General features: G+C 42.8%; 1 protein-coding gene across 9 annotated transcripts in view; it reads right to left on the reverse strand.

The window, feature by feature from the left end:
* The window catches only part of CNOT2 (CCR4-NOT transcription complex subunit 2), a 94949-nt gene that overhangs the window by 15195 nt on the left and 59269 nt on the right, over positions 1-20485 (reverse strand). For all 9 annotated transcript variants that reach the window (XM_075600255.1, XM_075600252.1, XM_075600250.1 and 6 more), the window contains 5 exons: positions 17839-17986; positions 17201-17386; positions 5874-5953; positions 3050-3175; positions 919-1040 (listed from right to left, as the gene is read on the reverse strand). In XM_075600255.1, the coding sequence (XP_075456370.1) occupies positions 919-1040; positions 3050-3175; positions 5874-5953; positions 17201-17386; positions 17839-17986 (662 nt within the window). The remainder of the gene's footprint in view (positions 1-918; positions 1041-3049; positions 3176-5873; positions 5954-17200; positions 17387-17838; positions 17987-20485) is intronic.

A 20485-nucleotide genomic window follows, 5' to 3' on the forward strand; every position in this document is an offset into this window, starting at 1 on the left:
GTCCTTACTGGCGAGTGTACTTAAAGTGAGTGTACTTAAACCGGGGTATGCCTGTATAAGCTGTGGTATAGATAGTGTGAGCTCTTCATGACAGAAGCACAAATTGACAGATCAAGTCTAAATTCTGGAAGATGTAGAGAAAGTGCCAGAGTGCTTTGTGTGCTCCTAGATACACAAACGCAGATTGTTTTGTTATTTTCCTATGAAATATATGCTTTATTAGCGGATGACTAGAATAAAACGTTTGATTGTGCCTGGAGAAGACGAAAAATTAATGGGTCCCATCCGGCTCCTGGCCACTTTGATACATCCCTCCAGCTCACATTTTAAATTTGGGATGCTCTGCGTGAACGTCTGAATTGGACAAAGCTACCCTCTGGAGCCTCCCTCCACAGCAAAAAGGGAAATCCTAGTCCAGTTACTCTATCCCCATCCCATAAATCGCTCAAACTCATTTCAAAAGCTGGACAGGATGATCCTCACATGGTGATAATGAACCAGATGGTAACAACTTTTTTCAAAGAGTTTTTTTTGTTACTGTGAATGTGAGGTTTCAGTTGTACTTTGGTCACCTACTGAAAGAATATAATTTGCAAGTATAATTATATTACATTTCTCTTTGGAAATCATGATACATATTTACTAATCAGGACACACAGGAGAGAAGAAATGTCCCAAAAAATAAATATCATCTTGACTAATAAATGGAAATTTCTCCCAGGTTCAATATTGATAAAACAATTTAAATTTGTTCATTTTTACCCCTCGACGCCCTCCTGTCTAAGAACATACCTAATCTAATCTTAAACTCCCTCTACTGCCAAAAGTAGTGCTGCCCCTACAGTAAAGAAAACAACATCTGTGTCTTTGCTGCTTAGAACATCAAACTATCAGAATTGAAAACACTACTGTACTTACAGATTTACTGTCATCATTGCTCGTTGGGTCTTTATAGCTGGAACCTGGCAATGCAGGGAAATCCTCGTTGTGTATGGAGAAGTCTTGGGACTGCTCACTTGCTGGTTTCGTTACCATTCCGACTACAAAATTGAAAATAATCATATAACGCACTTGGGATGTACTCTAGCATGTCTCAAACATACGTACATCTATTTTACTTGTTTCAGAAGTACATTTTATGAACCTCTCTATACATTGATTTGAGATCTATATACGGGTACAGTATGTATGGTTGGGCTTTTCACATCTGCTTGTAGGACAGTGGAACTCAAATGCTTGCAGACCATAACTTTTATAAATAATAGCAATGTGGGGAAAAAGAAAAGGGGAATATTATGGACATACTATTTGATGTTAAATACAGCACACTGTAACAAGCACTCCATTAAATCTAGAGAGAGTTACAACTATGTACAGTATGTGTTCAGCCTCGGCTGCATATCCCCAATCTTCTACAAATAAACGAATACAAATACAAATCTAAATGGAAAAAGTTACTAAAAACTATGTACTTCACCTAATTATGAGCAAGTCACAGCAAGAGAGAACAAATAAAATGTATCTCACACTTATCTAAATGGCTAAAAATACCCAATACCATCCAAATAATATAATGCTGTGCCAGGGGACAAAGTGTTCAAGTCTCAATGCGGTAAGCTGAAGAATAGGGCGGGCGGCTTGAGACAGGGCTGATTGAGGGCCTGAACGTTGCGATTACATCCACAATATACCTATTCTTCAGCTTACTTCATTGAGACTTGAACACTTTTCCCCCTAAGACTGCATTATATTATTTGGATCGGATTGGGTATGTTCAGCCATCTGGATAAGTGCGCTATACATTTTTTTTGTTTTCTTTTGCGGTTATTACGCTTTGTCTTGCTCACAATTAAGTGAAATACATCTTTTTGATTTACTTTATTCAGTGTATCTACCTTTTTTGAGCACAGGAGTGCATTTATATTTTTCTTTGCTATTTGATGTTTTGTACCCAGTGGCAGTTATATTAAAGGTCTTTAACATGTGGGCGGGAAGCATTATAACCGCAAAGAGATGGCTATGTGGGATCTTGTGGGGTCAAATTCAATTTAAGATTAAAAGAGGGAAGATGGAAAGGGTGAACCTCCCTATTTCAACTTCATGTGTGGATAACGCGCACAACTACCCAATACCTGAGGCGCCTCCCCAATGTCACCTCCACTTGTGACCACAGAGTCACTGCCAGAGATTTTTGAACCAAAAGGAAACCGGACACCAGGGAATTCACAGTAGAATTCCGATTCAGAATCTAAATGCTCATAAAGAGTCCCTCCCCCTTCAATTACACAACAGTTACCCCATTACACACACCACAGCATGACCTTTTTGGTCAGCAAGTACTACAACAGGTAGCATTCAAGGGGTTAAATGCAACGTTCATGATGATGCATCTGGGATGTGTAGGTAAAATGCGAGGCAAGTCATTATCTCATCAGTGTTGGAGTACGCATTGAACGCCATCTACTGTACTGAAAAATACCCCATCTCATATTACTGTATCTCAAGCAGTCAATGGTAGAATTGGTTATAACTGGTCACAAGCAATACCTAAAATGTAAGACAATTTGTCTTATTTTGACCTATTTTGTCCCGTTCATCGTTAAATTATGTTCAATGACAAACACAGAAGTATGCCTTGTATTCAATGTACTGTATTAGATACAACACTGCATCAGATAAACCGTCCAGTTGGAACAGTTGCAGGTCGGCCCAGTTTGACCATTCCTATATGTACCTGGAAGAGGTTGAATGTTTCACATGGTGACATTCCATGATAGATTGAGGAATACAAACTCTTACCAATACCCCTCAACATAGCGCAGTGTAGACAGTGAGTTACTACTAGTCAATTTCATGGAAGCTTATCAAAGGATATTTTTTACATATTGGTTTTTGAGGACATAAAAAAAGTGATCAAATGTTAATCCCAATAAAATCGAAAAACAGGTTGATTATAAAGTTCTCATAACAAAAGCTTGTACAAAATATCTGGAAGATAGAAGTGCTCACAAACAGGTATGGTATGAAAGTGTCTAAGATATTGCCTTACCATAAGGAGCCCTTCCGGCCAATGGGTTTATTAATGGAGTTGGGTTGCCACTTCCTTCCCTTCGGTTTCTATCGGCTAGTGCTGGAAAGTCTGAAAGGTCCAGTCCCGTCACATTTTCACTTCCATCTAAAATATAAATGTACTGAGTTTATCATTTCCCATGCAGACTGTGGGTAAGAAAAGAGGGTGAAAAAAAGATATGAAGTTACTCCGGTACCATTAAGAATTGGCCATCCTCAGCGAATTTTTTTTTTTTTAATTAAACCTTTCAAAATCTATTGCAATCAGACCGTTCTGGGTGTGGAAGATACACTGAACATGACAACGTGCAAGGCTTCTTCGTGTTGTGTTCGACATCCATATGCCAAATCCAATTAGACCCTTCGATGGAAAGGGGACATTACCAAGAAATCCGGAACCTGCATATGTATGCATCTATATATTCATCTATATAGCGCCAGCCATGTACATAGCGCTTTACAGCTGTAATACAAGTGACATAATAGGAATAAGCACTTCATACATATAAGTAGACATTAAGAAAAGAAGTCCCTGCCCCGAAGAGCCTACAATCTAAGTGTCCATTAGCCGCAGCTTACTTTGTAAAGTGCTGCATACACGCTTGGCGCTATAGAAATACAATTATACAGTGATACATATATGTTAATTGGCATTGCTTATTGCTTTTATTTGTTGGTTGCGCTTGTAGGCAATACAGAATAAATCAGAAAGATTAAAGGACCTCAATCTGTGCACCTTGAAATAAAGGAGAGAGTTGGGATATTCTACAGATTTTCATATTATTCAAAGGCTTGAATAGGATAGACGTGGGAGAATAGGGGCCATGCAATGATGCACGGGAAATATAGACAAATACTTCTTCATTGAAAGAGTTATCGATATATGGAACACAGATACAGGTTCTGGGGAAAATGCCAGAGGTCTAACAGGGTAAAACATTTCAAGGAAAGATGATAACTGGGTACATTAGAAGGGCAAAACAGCTCCATACTGCCTCATATCCCCACTATACTATGTGTTGTTGGTAAGAATTGTATAGGATATTTTCCCCTTCACGAAGCTTGAAAACAGAAGCCCCACTTGCAGGCACCTCAGACAGCCGAGAAGATAAAATATAAGCACAGACATAAAAAAATAATCACCAAAAAACATTTTGGTGATGCAACAGTTAGTAGAGATTTTTTATGCTTTTTAAAAAAAAGATTTCAGTTATTACTTTTTATCAGACACTTCTGTTCCTCTATGCATTTTCCCTTTCCTAGAATAAGGGTGACCAATGTTCTCACAGAAATATGGACAGAATAGTATCTTTCCTCAGATAACATCCTAATCCAGTGTAACTCGGAAAATCAGTTTACAAAATAACTTCATGACATGCCAAGGCAATATTTCACAATATACAGTATCCCATCGTTCACACCGGAGAGAATAATGAAGCCCACTACATCTGTAATCAGAAAAGGTAATGTGCGATTAAATTAGTGTAGGGTTTTTTTTTTTATAAAGAGAATTCAAAGGGGCAATGAGAGAAAGTGACTTGCACAAGGTCAAATGTTCCTGATACTTGGATGCAATCTAGGTTCACTCACATGAGAAGGTAGCGAGATTTCCTACAGACTAAGGCTGGGGCCATGGAACCTTCATCCGTGCGGAGGCGTGCTCGGCCGTGACGTCACCTGCTTGAAGCGGGTGCGTTTTTTGGCCATGGTACACTGCCGTCTGTGGGCATCTAGGAGCGTACCAGTGACATCACGGAGCTGGTTCGCCCTCATTGGGCAAACTGCTCACGTAACCGGCCTGTCGTGCCAAGAAATCAGTTTGAACTGATCTCTTGCGCAACGCGCACCCCCTTCCGCACGCCGCATGGACGTGAACACTGTCTGTCCGCTCAGCGTGCGGACGTGTCCGCATTGTCTGCAGTACCATGACCCCAGCCGAATACAGCACAGCCCTCCCATACACTAAGTAACGCCCCATAGTTATGCAGAGGCCAGCAATGCATTGAAACTATTAATTGTTGCAATTCCTTTAGATCAGGAGTGGCCAACTCCAGCTCTCCAGGGCCACCAACGGGTCAGGTTTTCAGGATCTCTCTGCTTTAGTACAGGCATCGTCGACTGAGCCACTGATTGAGCCACCTGTGCTGAAGCAGGGATATCTTGAAAACCTGGCCTGTTGGTGGCACTTGAGGACAGAACTTGGCCACCCCTGATCTAGATGGTTATTATAACATTAGCACATTTTACTAGAAGCTATTTTAACACCGTCCAAATAATCTACTTTAAAGCATATAAAACACTTTTACATAATGATAGGCCATAAGAGCGAGAACGTCTCACATTTTGGGCCGTATTTCAATGTAAAACCTGTCCAGACAGATGCATTTTGATGTAGTTTAATAACCAATAATGCAGTTACCATGCTGTTCACTGGGAAATGATTGATTTTCATTTAGTCTTTTACAGGGTTTCAAATAAAAATGAGGCGAGATAAGGACGTAATTAAGTAATTCCCCCAAACCCCACGTTGAAACGTTTAAATTTGATTAGCAATTATTTTCTGGTTCAACTTGAAATAAAAAAATAAAGTTTTACATTTATTCATCATAATGTTATTTTCCAAAGGTTTGGCATCGTGGGAGACAATTAAAATATCACCTGAAAGATAATGATTTCGAATGAACTATTGCCAATCGCAGCTAAAAGTAATTTGAGGAAGGCCCAGAATCGCATTTCCTTAGGACAGGCCACAAATGGTCCCAGGCCTGCAATCTTTTTCTGCTGATATATTGAGGGAATCTCACCTGTTCCGTTAAAAATGTTACTCGATAAGGAATTATTCATTCCAAACGCCTGATTCCTGTTCATTCCAAACCCAGACATGCTGCGTGATTGGGGAGAAGAAAAAAAGAAAGTCAGATGAGTTAGATTGCATTCACCTTTTTTTCAGACCGAAAACACTACAAATGTTTTATGTTCCAGACAATAGTGGAATAAAAACAAAGCTGAATTTGAAGCTTAACTGGCTACTTCTGTTCAAGTCCATTAGGCTGAGCTCAATTAAAGCAGCAAAACGCGAAAAATTCTATATGGTTCTTTTAAAATAAATCAGTTTTGTAATATTAGATAACTGTCTGCATTTTTTAAACTCCTTTTTTAAAGTACTGATTCTAAATTGTTGCTGTAGCAACCAAAGGCTAAAGTCACATCCACTTCCTCTTTTGAAACAGGCTCTGACACACCTTAGGCTGCGCTAATACAGCCGGCGACCGATGACGTCACCCGTCGCCATTGCGACGAAGGCAGAGGCACGGAGAAGCCCCAGATTGGCCACAAGGGCAGATAGTCGCCGAAAAAAAATCAAATATCAGTGACTACCAGATTTCTGGTAGCACTGTTGCTGTCGCCGTCGCGTGCACTATAAGCGCCAGCGACAATGCATTTGTTTTGCCGCGACGCCGGCACTATAAACACAGCATTATTGAGCTCTGCCTCGTGGCAACAAAGTATCAACAAATCTGATGCTGTATTCCAAATAGCAGACTGTCTAATACTCTGAAAGCTGTAACAATAATGTGTTACACTTCGTAATATAATGTTACATTTCAGCTGCAGCATTTAACTGACTGCAGCACAAAATCGGAAGATGGCCATTCACAGTGGTTTCCAACTTTTTTTGGTCAAGGAACCCTATGTGAAATTCTGAAGAACCAACCCTCACTAATAGCGAGTCTGAGATCAGATGCATTGTAAGGAACCCCAACCCTCTCTAATAGCGAGTCTGAGATCAGATGCATTGTAAGGAACCCAACCCTCTCTAATAGCGAGTCTGAGATCAGATGCATTGTAAATCCTTCTGTATTTGGTACTGTCACAGGAGACCAGGACTAATACCAGGGATCAATATCGCCAGACAAACAAAAGAGTTTATAAAATGAATTCATTGGAAAACATTAATCCACAACAATACATATACACAGACAACATATTCAACTGGGAAATACTGGGGTAACCTATATATCTAGGCACAGGGACCTCCCTAGATAGATTTTCCCGTGACCTTTCCCCTGCAATGTCCTCTGAACTGGACTCCTGTGCATGTACCAGGACTGGAGCGCATACTGCAGCTTCCCTTATTTACAGCAAACTTCTGCAACTCTTCTGGCTCTGAACTGAGCTGAATTGAACTGCTAGGGGTCTCCCTCCCCACCTGTTTATACCCATATCCCACATGTTGCAACATTCAGGGCCAGGTGCTGGCTACGTGCCCAGCCCGATTGGTGGGTAGAAATGAAACATTAAAAAGAGCAACATAAAAAGGTCACAGACAGCTTTGCAACTTCCCAACAGAACATAAAGTTAACCCTTGGTCCCTGTAGGGCTGGAACAAAGCAACATCATATAATTAATATAAATATATATATATATATAAATAACACGGCAGTTGGCACACAAATATTCGAGCAGAAAACAGATGCTTATCCCACATGTATAAGGTAGATATAGTTACCAGATGGGCGTCCAGTAATGTCCATATAAATATATGAGAGCCAGCACACTGCATGTTGTAATCCAAACAAAAAATTGTATTGAAACAAATAGGGCACTGCAACCAATGTTTCGGTCAACCATGAAGGTCCCTCCGCGGTGACCAAAACGTTGGTTGCAGTGCCCTATTGTCGCATTACTGGATGCCCATCTGCTAATATATATATATATATATATATATATATATATTAATATATATATAAATCATAATACAACTGTATTATTGACAGGTAGGGGTAATGGCAGGCTTGCCCTTTATTAACAGCCGCCATATTTACCCCTACCGTCACAACTCCCCCCCTTAAGCGGTTCATCCCCAAGCGTGATGCCTGAAGGTCAGGGTTAGGCTGGCCCTGGATCATCCTGCCTGGAAAGTCCATTGGTATTACAAGGGCAGCCTTGAGAGCAGAGAAGGCACTCGTGCGAGGGAGACTATTTAGCCAAGTCAGTCAAGGGTTTGGCCATGGAACTGTAATTGGGTACAAACTTGCGGTAATACCCTGCAGTCCCCAGAAAGGCCAACACCTGTTTCTTGGTCTTGTGAACCGGCCACCCCACAATGACTTTTACCTTGGCAGGCCCAGGTTTCAGATGAGCCCCCCTACCCTGTGTCCGAGGTATACAACCGCTGCCATCCCTATTTGGCATTTGGCCAGCTTTAGCGTGAGCCCTAGGACCGCCACTATGTGGGTTAGATGGTCAGCCCAGGAATTACCAAAGACAGTCAGGTCGTCGAAGTACGCCCTGGCATACACCTGCAGTTCACCCAGCAGGCGATTGTGCAGATGCTGGAAGCTAGCCGGTGCGTTCTTCATCCCGAATGGCATGACTGAAAATTTGTACAAGTCACTTGGGGTGATGAAGGCCGAATTTCCCACGCCTCCTGTGTCAGTGGGATCTGCCAGTACCCACGGCTCAGATCCCTTGCAACGGCGAGCTCGTCTAACAGTTTATCCATCCGGGGCATGGGATAGGCATCCGATACTGGACTGGGCATTTAAATGCCGGTAGTCTATGCAGAATCGGGTGGTTCTGTCCTTTTGGGAACAAGGACCACTGCCGAGGCCCAGGGACTCTGCGACCAAAAGATCACCCGGAGATCTCCATGCTCCGCTTTACCTCTACAGAGACTCATTCTGCAGACTTACGGAGGGGCCTCAGATCACCAGATTTGACTGATTGATCAGTGAGGTGAGTCTGTCCCGGCTCGTACGTGAACAGACTCCCATACCTTCGTAACAACTCTTGAGCTAGCTTCTGTTGGGAAGCTGTGAGCTGGGACCCTATCCCCACGTCCTATACAGAGCCTCCCTGCTTAGCCTCCCCTAGGAGATCAGGCAGAGAGAGATATTTCTTTAACATGTTGATGTGGTAGCTCCGATGTCTACCTAACTCCTGATCCAGAGATACCATGTCATTTGACTCGTTCACCCACCGGATTACCGGATATGGGGCGGACCAGGCAGCTAGGAGTTTGTTCTGGAGAGTCTACTTCAGAACAAGCATTTGCATCCCCAGGATGAACTCTCAACTACGGGCATTCCTTTCATAGCAGCGCTTCTGCCTGGTCTGTGCTCCCTTGAGGTTAGCCAGTGCTAATCCCAGCAGATCTGCTAACCGATCTCTGAGCTCCACCAAATACTGGAGCACCGTCACATCCGTTATGGTGGTCTCCCCCTTCCATCCCTCCCGGAACAGGTCGAGCAATCCACGGACCCGATGCCCATATAGAAACTCAAAGGGTGAGAAGTAGGTAGACTCCTGTGACATTCCCTGTATGCGAACAGTAGGTGCTGCAGGTGTGCTTCCCAGTCCCCCCTTAGGCCTCCACAAATCAGCCACCTTCCGGGTGTCAATGGAGGAAAGAGCCACTGCCTAGGGCAAGTGATCGCAAAGTCCACGACCGTTAAAATATACCTTTACCCCGACCTACTGGGGATCACTATGGGCCCGATGTCTACTTGGGATGCTGGTTTAGCTGTAACAGTAGGGCTGGTCGCTTTGGTCACTGCGACTGGCATCGGAACGTAGGTGAGGGTGCTGGATTATCTGGGCTGCCTATCCGGGCCACGGCCCGGGCTGCTGGGGTTCGTTGGCTGGAGAAGCTTGGGACAGTCACGTTTCATGGACTGGTTGCAACTGAAGCACTGCACCTCAGTTCATAGACTAACTTGGTAGGCGCCGCCAGGTACTGGTAAGTGCTGTGGCTGGCCGCCAGGAGCTCGTGCTGGTTCGGGCGGGATCAGACTGTGGGAAATGGAACGGCCCTGCAGATCTAAGAGGGACGGTGGGTCACCTCTGGCGCGGAGGACGTGTGGCTACAAATCATCTGCCAGGGCAGCCACTTGTCTTGCGCTAGCCGCTTTTGGTCGGTGACACACTCTCGCACCTTAGGTAAGCATTTCAGCATAAACTGCTCTTTGACCATCAGGTCATGGAGTGCCTTAAATGTTGTCACTTCACACCGGCGATCGATCTTTTAGATTGGTGCTCTAGCCGAGACATGATCTTAAGGTGCGTGTCCTGGGGCCCTTTGCTCAGGGCTCTGAACTGGGTCTAGTAGGTCTCCGGGGTAAAGGCAAACTGTCCCAGGAGAACCTCCTACACCACTAGGTAGTCCCTGGCATCCTGCTTGGCTGCTTTGCCGTGTAGCTGAGGGACCAGGTATTTGACCCAGTCTTCCTCAGGTAAGTCATGCATTTTGCAATAGTTCTCAAAGGACCACAGATATACATCTATGTCCTCCTTGTCCTCGCTGAATGTTGCAAAGCTGCCATATTTGAGTCGGGCGCCTGACTGGCCCGGGACCTCCGCCTTCCAGAGGACGACCGGGACCTCGATCGGACAGAGGTGCAAGCAGTCAGGAGCCAGAGTATAGCAACTCGTTCAGCAGCGATAGCCCCGCCACCCAGCGCACGCCGCTTGTTCACCTCCGCTGCTGGGGGCCCGCCGAATCATCCCCGAATTACTCTCCGTAGCTGGCGGGCGATTCCTGTAGTCCGGAACTACCTCAGGGTTGGAAAATGCCTGAGCTCTAACCACTGTGCCTCATACGCTACCAGGTCGGTGATCAGCTGTTTGTCGCGGTTCCCGGTAGGTATTCCGCACTCTTCACACCGGAGTACGATCCGGCCCTTGGTCCAGTAGTCTTGCTTGTACACTGACAAAGCTACAGGGACTGGTAAGGATGTGTGTCCAAGTACTGTACAGTGGTAACTCGAGTTCTGTGGTCTTCAAAATGGATATGCGCTGGAGAATATCGGTGCCGAGCCTCGCGATTCCACCGCTACCATCAGAAAATAGCCTGTCACGGAAAACTAGGACTAATATACCAGGGATCAATAATCACCAGACATAAACACATGAGTCTATAAAATTAATTTATTGGAAAACAGTAATCCACAACAATACATATACACAGACAACATACCCAACTGGGAAATACTGGGCTTACCTATAGTTCTAGGTGCAGGGACTTCCTTTGAGAGACTTTCCCTGATTTTTCCCCTGCAATGTTTTCTGAACTGGACTCCAGGCCTGGCACCAGCACAGGAGTGGATGCTGCAGCTTCCCTTAGGCTGGGATCATATGGTGTGTTCACACGTGCCAAACACAAATTGCAGGATCCATTTGAGTCTGATCCTAGTGCGCGCGCACATACGACGGAGCTCGATAGCGTTTTGAAAGACAAAAAACGTGTATTTTCAAGCAGCGGCCGGTTTACGGAGCAGTTCAGCCAATCACGGTAAACCAGCTCCATCACATCATAGCCATGCTTCCAACACTGTGAGCCGGGATTTCTCGCGCTACATGCCACGGTAAGCGCTCGTACTCACGCAAGCAGAGTGTATGAGATCTGCCGAAGGCTTGTTGTATAGTGTGCGTGCCCGTTTAGCTACTATAGCGCACACAGTGGCATTGGTGGCTATGGGGCGTAGCTCTGACATCATAGCGCAGGCCGCGCTGTGTTTGGCTAGCAGCGCAAAAATACAAATTTCTTGTATTTTCCCAGATCTGTCGCACCAACGCTCACGGACGTGCGCGCGTCTGAATTATATTATCTGCAGGGTCATACCTGGCAATTATCATTGAGGCATGCGCGCACAGTAGCGCACGCACTATATTACAGCCCTTAGCTACAGCAAACTTCTGCAACTCTTCTGGCTCTGAATTGAGCTGAATTGAACTGCAAGGGGTCTCCTCCCCACCTGTTTATACCCTTAACCCACTATGTTGCAACATTCAGGGCCAGGTGCTGGCTACATGCCCAGTCTGATTGATGGGTAGAAATGCAACATTAAAAAGAGCAACATAAAAAGGTCCAGACAGCTTTGCAACTTCCCAACTGAAAATAACGTTAACCCCTGGTCACTGAAGTGCTGGAACCAGGATATAGATATATATAGATAGATAGATAGATAGATAGAGGGAGATCTGCAACCCTGCTTTTCAACCATTATCACCTAGCATACAGTGTTTCCACCGCGGCAAGGGATTCTGGGAAATTACATGCAAATGAACACACGTGTCACCTTTTGCCTGGAATATCTATTCACATGGAGTCCATATAAGCAAATGCATCGCTCCATGTGAATGGATATTACATACATATACAACTATATTATTGATAGGATGGGGTAATAGCAGGCTTGAACTTTATGAACAGCAGCCATATTTACCCCAACCGTCACAGGTACAATTTTGAAATGACCTGAAAATTACAGGGAACACTTTAGGGATGCACAGGGAACCCATGGATTCCTACGAACCCTGGTTGAAAAAACACTGAGTTAGACACAATTTGGAATTTTACAGATTTCTAACAGGAGCACCCAGCGATTGCCAACTTAGGTAAGAATGTAGAAGTATTGGACAAAATGAAATTGTACTGTAAAAAGTTGCCGCCCCACCTACCCCACAGAAAGAGACTTTTTGTTTGTTTTTAGTTTATAAACTAGTTTATAGATACTGTGTCTTGCTCTGCCAAACAGCCATCCTATGGCTAGATATTTTTTTTTATTGTAGTTATAATAATTTCATTCTGTTGCTTTTCGTCAGGGTTTGGTCTGGATGAAATCCCTAAAACCAGTGCAAGTAGCTTGCCGACTTATCACATAGGCAGTAAAATAGCAGCCCAGGCAAGGCAATAATTCCCCTTCACTAAACTGGCTATGCTGTTCTATCGCTCCCCGGAATTAGGTGAAGCTGCTAGCGGTTCTTCGAAAGTGATAATGTCCTCGCCCCTCACGAGCTATGTCCCTTCCCTTTTCCTGGCTGCTAGGGACAACTACTCAATCTTTGAGCAGTTTTGTTCCGCATATGAATAGATTAGCATGGAGACATTTACATTTTCTGTGATCAAACAAGATGTCAGGACACAAAATATGAACATTGCTCGACAATTGACAGGTAAAACAATATGTATGTATGTCTTTATTTATATAACACCATTAATGTACATAGCGCTTCACAGTAGCAATACACGTGACAATCATATAAATAACAAATAATACAAATAACCGATCATGGGAATAAGTGCTTCAGACATAAATGTAACATTTCGGAAGAGGAGTCCCTGCTCCAAAGAGCTTACAATCTAATTGGTAGATGGGAAGACCGTACAGAGGCAGTAGGAAGGCTTTCTGGTAAGTGCGTCTGCAGGGGGACAAGCTTTATGTATCATGTGTATAGTATTAGCCACGGTGCTACTCATATGCTTCTTTAAGCAAGTGTGTCTTAAGGTGTGTCTTAAAGGTGGATAGAGAGGGTGCTAGTCGGGTATTGAGGGGAAGGGCATTCCAGAGGTGTGGGGCAGTCAGTGAGAACGGTTAAAGGCGGGAGAGGGCTTTAGATACAAAGGGGTAGAGAGAAGACATCCTTGAGCAGAACGCAAGAGTCGGGATGATGCGTAGCGACAAATTAGGGCTGAGATGTAAGGAGGGGCAGAAGAGTGTAAAGCTTTAAAAGTGAGGAGAATTGAGTGCGAGATGCGGGATTTGATTGGAAGCCAGGAGAGGGATTTCAGCAGGGGAGATGCTGAGACAGAGATAGGAAAGAGTAGAGTGATTCTGGCAGCAGTCAGCGTTTAGGATAGATTGTAGGGGAGTCAGGTGAGAGACAGGAAGGCCGGACAGGAGGAGGTTACAGTAATCGAGATGGGAGAGAATGAGGGCCCGAGTCAGAATTTTATCAGTCGAGCAACAGAGGAAAGGGCGTATCTTTGTAATATTGAGAGGAAAGGGCATATCTTTGTAATATTGCAGAGGAAAAGGCGAAATATATATATACACATATATTTCCTGCCATGGAATCTGCTGCTTTAATGTAGAAGTATTAAATAACGCAGATGTGATTAACGCTGAGATCAGAGATTAACATATATTTTCTCATACACAATTCAAGACTATGAAAAGGTCTTGATACTATGCAAATCTCTATACAGCGAGTCCTCGCTAACCGACGTCTCGGTTTCCGCCGGACGCATTATCCGCCGCCGGACCCACTTATCTGATGGTAACCTCCGCTGATTAACATGGAACCCGCAATCCGAGGATCCGTTAACCGACAGCGGTTTGCGGGATGCATTTCGTCGGGTAAGCGAGGAGCGTCTGTACTGTAAAAATATGTACATATAGGTTGCTGTCGTTTTACTAAATATTTTAAATCTGCACCCAACAAACATGAGTGTGAATAACCACAGTAAAAGGAAGTGTGGTCATAATGAGGAGCGCATAACTTTTACTTTAAAACGTGCGTAATGTAAATATGTTTGGCAGTAGTTGAACCATATTACAGTGTAGATCCCAGAAGGATCAGAAAAGGCTCCCTCATATGATCAGCACTCAATGTTAGTACACTGTGATGAGACTCGTAATAGTCTATCGGTATCAATACCTTAGAATAGAACAAAAAGGTGTGGCCCTTCTCGACCGGGTAGGTTCAGGAAAAATAATAAAATTTTATTGGTTCATTATAGTAGATCAGGATTAAAAATACATATAAAACATTCAAACATTAAAAAAACCCCGTATTGAAGTGGTTAGGTGAATTGGCAATAAATTGCTATATTATGTTTCACCATGGGCGTCTAAATAGCGATTATCACTGTTAGTGGACAAGCAGGTAAGTATGCTCCTTCAGGCCTCAAATGGCGGAAGGAGTATTTATCAGAGATGTGGTCTCTGTATATATGCTGGTAAGTTGGCAAAAATACAGGTAACCTCTATCTAAGGGTGCAATAATACCTATTCAAAAGTGTGTCTAAGGGCACTGTATAGTATTTTTGAATGAATAACACAGTGATAGATTCTAATGCCTCTTTATGGAAATATGAGCGATAAGATTGAAGCCCCCAACTGCGGGCAAAACCACCTGAGACACACTTGCAGGTAATGCTGGTTAAATGCAAGTCTTAAGTATAACACATTCTTGTTCCTGCAGATATATGGTGGATACTGGTATCTCGTGTGAACAATAGATGGTATGATGAAGGCCCCCACTGCGGGCAAAACCACTTAGATATACACACATACAAGGTATGCTCATTAGGTATAAGCCTGTATACAAAACAATGTTGTCCCTGCTTGCGGGTGTTGCCAAAACTAATGGTTTCACAGTCGGAATATTGATAGCTTAGGATGTAATCATCCCGTAAATAATACAATTAGCTCCGTTTCAGGGAGACTAAAACAGCGATATTGCAGGTTCAAATATCTCTAGTGTGTTCCGTTATATGCTGGAAGCCCCCACTGTGGGAAATGCCACTTAGCACACACATATAAGTCGCTGTACTCCTGCTATCAATACAAGCCTGTCTTCCCAAATGCTGCTGTCTCTGTTCGCTGACGCTGCCACTTCTGATGACGTCACTCGTGACGTCACCACGTCCCGACGATCGTTTCGCGTAGACTGACACGCTTCTTCAAGGGGAGGAGTATTGAAGAAGCGTGTCAGTCTACGCGAAACGATCGTCGGGACGTGGTGACGTCACGAGTGACGTCATCAGAAGTGGCAGCGTCAGCGAACAGAGACAGCAGCATTTGGGAAGACAGGCTTGTATTGATAGCAGGAGTACAGCGACTTATATGGTTTTGCCCGCAGTGGGGGCCTTCATCATACCATCTATTGTTCACACGAGATACCAGTATCCACCATATATCTGCAGGAACAAGAATGTGTTATACTTAAGACTTGCATTTAACCAGCATTACCTGCAAGTGTGTCTCAGGTGGTTTTGCCCGCAGTTGGGGGCTTCAATCTTATCGCTCATATTTCCATAAAGAGGCATTAGAATCTATCACTGTGTTATTCATTCAAAAATACTATACAGTGCCCTTAGACACACTTTTGAATAGGTATTATTGCACCCTTAGATAGAGGTTACCTGTATTTTTGCCAACTTACCAGCATATATACAGAGACCACATCTCTGATAAATACTCCTTCCGCCATTTGAGGCCTGAAGGAGCATACTTACCTGCTTGTCCACTAACAGTGATAATCGCTATTTAGACGCCCATGGTGAAACATAATATAGCAATTTATTGCCAATTCACCTAACCACTTCAATACGGGGTTTTTTTAATGTTTGAATGTTTTATATGTATTTTTAATCCTGATCTACTATAATGAACCAATAAAATTTTATTATTTTTCCTGAACCTACCCGGTCGAGAAGGGCCACACCTTTTTGTTCTATTCTAAGGTATTGATACCGATAGACTATTACGAGTCTCATCACAGTGTACTAACATTGAGTGCTGATCATATGAGGGAGCCTTTTCTGATCCTTCTGGGATCTACACTGTAATATATTCTATTTTTTCCCTCAAAGCACCTGTTACATATCGCATTTAAGCACCAAATATAATACACGGACGAGCGGTTTATTCACCTTTTCTAATAAACAGTAGTTGAACCAAACTGAAGGACAAACGGAGTCCAAACAGAGTTAAAATTGACAGGCTGTTTAAATGCCAATCCAATGTTGGTTAATGAGGAAATCAGCTTTTGTAATAAAATCTTTTTTTTTCGTTCTGGATGTTTCCCAACTGAAATCTACTGATATTTTAACGAGTGATTGACAATTTTACGTAAATACGGACTTTTATTTTGAACGGTGTTCCGATACTCATAAGACGTCAGCCACCATAATTCGCCACCTATTCCAGCAACTCCAAATACTCCACAGGTATCATAGTCATCAACCATATTCTGATCATATTGCCAAATGAACAAGAGACACAATGGACTGAAGAAGACTTAGAAGGAGCACATAAAAGCAGTAGTAAAAGTGAGTCTCAATTCTTTATGTCTAAAACATACGGTGGTATATCATTGGAAAATTGAGTTAACAAAAGAAGATATTACAGTCATTGAAAGAGTACACAAACCATATATAGTTCTGAATAGTGATCTAATAATTAATGCACATTTAAGGAACAGACCTGACAAAAACAGAAGACTTGATATCCCCCTGACATGCTCGTTACATAGCTATGTGTGACAATAAACCACCATTTAAGTTATAATTTAAGAGAGTTGTTGACTAATCGCTTTGGGAACAGGCAGCCACACCTCTCACCTGTTCACAGTAAAAGGTTGCCGTGATGGTTGCTGCTGCTTTGGCATACATATTATGCTGGGCGAGCTTCTGTTAGGACTGCCTAACCCCGAACTGCTCATGCTGTTTGTCCTGCTGGGAATTCCAATGCCCTGTCCAACCTGGGCGTGGTTCATCATATTCCTGGGATTCATCGGCAATATGCCCCTGAAGAAGAATATCCAGAAAACTAAGTCACATTGTTCACATCACCGCACCTAAAAAAGGAACTCTTAATTAAACAATTTGTATGTGATATGTAATATTACAGCACTCAACAATAGCAGAGATCACTGCAATGAAATATATATATATATATATATATTCTTTATTTATTATATTTTCTGTTTGATATGATGATCAAGACACACTTCAATTAGTCATGCATATTTTGACAAATATATATTACATATATTAAGTCATTAAGAAAAATTCCAATTATATATGTTGAAGGCAAAAATAACCTCCTACACAATATATGCTTTCAATCTAGTTGTTTAGCTTGAAGAACATAACTGGATTACAGCAAACAACCGATTTTGGTTTTAACATGACGCAATACACAGTGTAGCAACTTGACCCAAGCAATTCCTTTTCATGTAAAGCAGGCCCTCACATACCTGCTCGGTGATGGTGGCGTATGAAGTGACATTGTTGGTACCCCTGTTGTCGGCGTTACATGGTTCGGTAACTGAGTGCCTTGTGATAAGCTGCGATTTAACTGAGGAGTATTGTTGCTCATCCCCCTCATTGGAAGGCCTAGTGCACCTGTAAAATAAAAATAGCAAAAGAATAAAATATATATATAAAACACACACACACACACACACACACACACACACACACACACACACACACACACACACACGGCTCATTCATCATAGAGTCAGAAACTGGTTGGGCAACTATGACCATGCCGACATCACTCCTTATAACCAAAGAGAGATTATAAATGTAAGTGTTCTACCGCTTTAAGATAACATGATACCTAGTCTCCCTAAGGAGCAACAAGGTGGTTACTTATAAGGTGACACATTTTGCAGCACTGTACATAAGCAAGCCAAGAATTGATAAACAAAAGTAATATGAAATACGATGTAAATGCAGTAATATAAAATGCCAAAATTACAATGTTCTTCTATGCTCTCAACGTATTCTTGAAACAAATACATCTTTGGAGTTGGTCTTCAATCTAAAGAGAGAAGACCGCCTAACTGAGATTGGAAGAGCATTCCCAATGTAAAGTCCCAATAAGTAAACAAGACAGGGAAGATCCTGGTAAGTAAAGAACAATAACTGTAATAAGACCAGGAGGATCCTGGAACCACAAGGTCACGGCCAATCAAAGACCAAAGTTCTAAACATACCAATAAACATGTGAGGTTAAACATTGTACTGCAGGTCGGTACTCGGTGTTGTCGGATACACTAATATACAACGTTTTAAACACCAATAGTCACACTGTTCGGAAACCAATGTAAAAAAATGTATGTGTGGTCACATGTATTATTTGAATAGGCAATATACAAATCTAGGTTTCTAGATTGGCCAGGTTGTTATTAAATTAGATTGTAATTGAAAGTAAAATAAGGTTGAATCTTCAATAGGCTATGTTTCTGAAGCTACAACTTTTAACAGTAGAATTGTATTGCTTCCAATTGAATATATCATCACATTTACACCTCCATTCAATGTAGCCTCAATGCCAAAGTCATGTAAAAAGACAGATTTAAAAGAGTGTTACAAAGAAGGATGTTTTCATCTAAATTGCTGTAAATTAAGTTAAAGGTGGTGGTTTGTCACTTCATCTGCAAAATGAGTAAAAGAAGAAGAAATATAGCCTATGAACAGAGAAGCATCAGATGCAAAAAAGAACTCGGCACAGAGACGTGCACATACTGACAAAGGTCAAGGACCAAGGAAGGCCACCGATATACAGATAAAATGCAATTATTGTGGCATATTATCACAAATAGCTATTCTTTTTAATAAGGCTTTTAAACCAAGAATGAAAAGCAAAGGAACATAGAGGTGCTGTGCACAGAAGGAAAGAGGATGCAGGGTTGTCAGGGCAGAAGGATGGAGATTCTCTGGACATACGAATGAGAGACTATGCAGGGTGCTGTAAGGAAGGGGTGCTCAACGCCAGTCCTCATGCCCCCCCCCCCCCACAACCCAACATGTCCGGTTTTCAGGATATCCCAGCTTAAGCTCAGAGGCGCAGTCTCTCTGATTGAGCCACCTGTGCTGAAGCAGGGATATCCTGACCTATTTAAGGACTGGAGCTGAGCACCACCGCTGTAAGGACAGATGAATGAAGAGACGCCGCAGGAAGTCAGGAGGATGAATGTGCTCTAGTTAGATGAAGGATATGGAATGAGAAGTGTTGGATGTGCAGACGGACCAAGGTGCTTAAGACAGATAAAGGAGAGACAGCAATGTACTTTAAAGGACAGAAGTACTTGATTTGGATAGAACGGAATAACACAAAATAACAAAAACTACGCTTTCAAAACATGAACTTTAAAGCGGCAATCCATGCCTGGGGATTTTTTGTTTTGATATAGCATTTAAGCAGGGGGGTCTCCAGAGCTGAACTCTTTGATAAAGTGTACGGGTGTACACGAAACGCGTAGGAGGGTGCTTACCTCCGTTTGTTTTATGGATTAAATAAAGGATCATTCTTCTTGGGACCCACTTCTTTGACTGTGTGCCAGTTTTCCTTTTCTACACTGAACTCTGTTAATTTCAGCTCCGGGAACTCCCTGCTTCTGCAGATACTTACCTCCGAAGTAGGTGCCGCTCTTCTTGGCTACCAGGGTTCACAATATGTTCGCTGTTCAAAGATTTTGCGCCCTGCGGATGGTCGCCGTGACATAACTGGAACGGCTTCCTATTGGCCCATGTGACTTGGGAGCTTGCTCAGCAGGAGCACTACTGGCACCTACTTCAGTGGCAAGTATCTTCGAAGCAGGGGGTCGCCGGAGCTGAAATTAACGGGGTTCAGCTCCGGAGACCCCATGATTAAAAAAAATAATAATTATAATACATTGTGTGTGTTTACAACCAGCCTCACACTGATGAGACCCCAAAGGTCGAAACAGCTGTCTGTGAGTTGTTTCAATGGCTTTGCATCTAATCCCATCCTGTACTTAAAAGCTGTGTGAACAGCAAGCATTAACATATAAGGGTTCCATGTAAAAAAAAAATGATTTAAGGCAAAAGGTGACACGGTGTGCTCATTTGCATGTCATTTCCCAGAATCCC

Source organism: Ascaphus truei, chromosome 5 (genome assembly GCF_040206685.1).
Source record: "Ascaphus truei isolate aAscTru1 chromosome 5, aAscTru1.hap1, whole genome shotgun sequence".
In the NCBI taxonomy this organism is placed as follows: domain Eukaryota; kingdom Metazoa; phylum Chordata; class Amphibia; order Anura; family Ascaphidae; genus Ascaphus; species Ascaphus truei.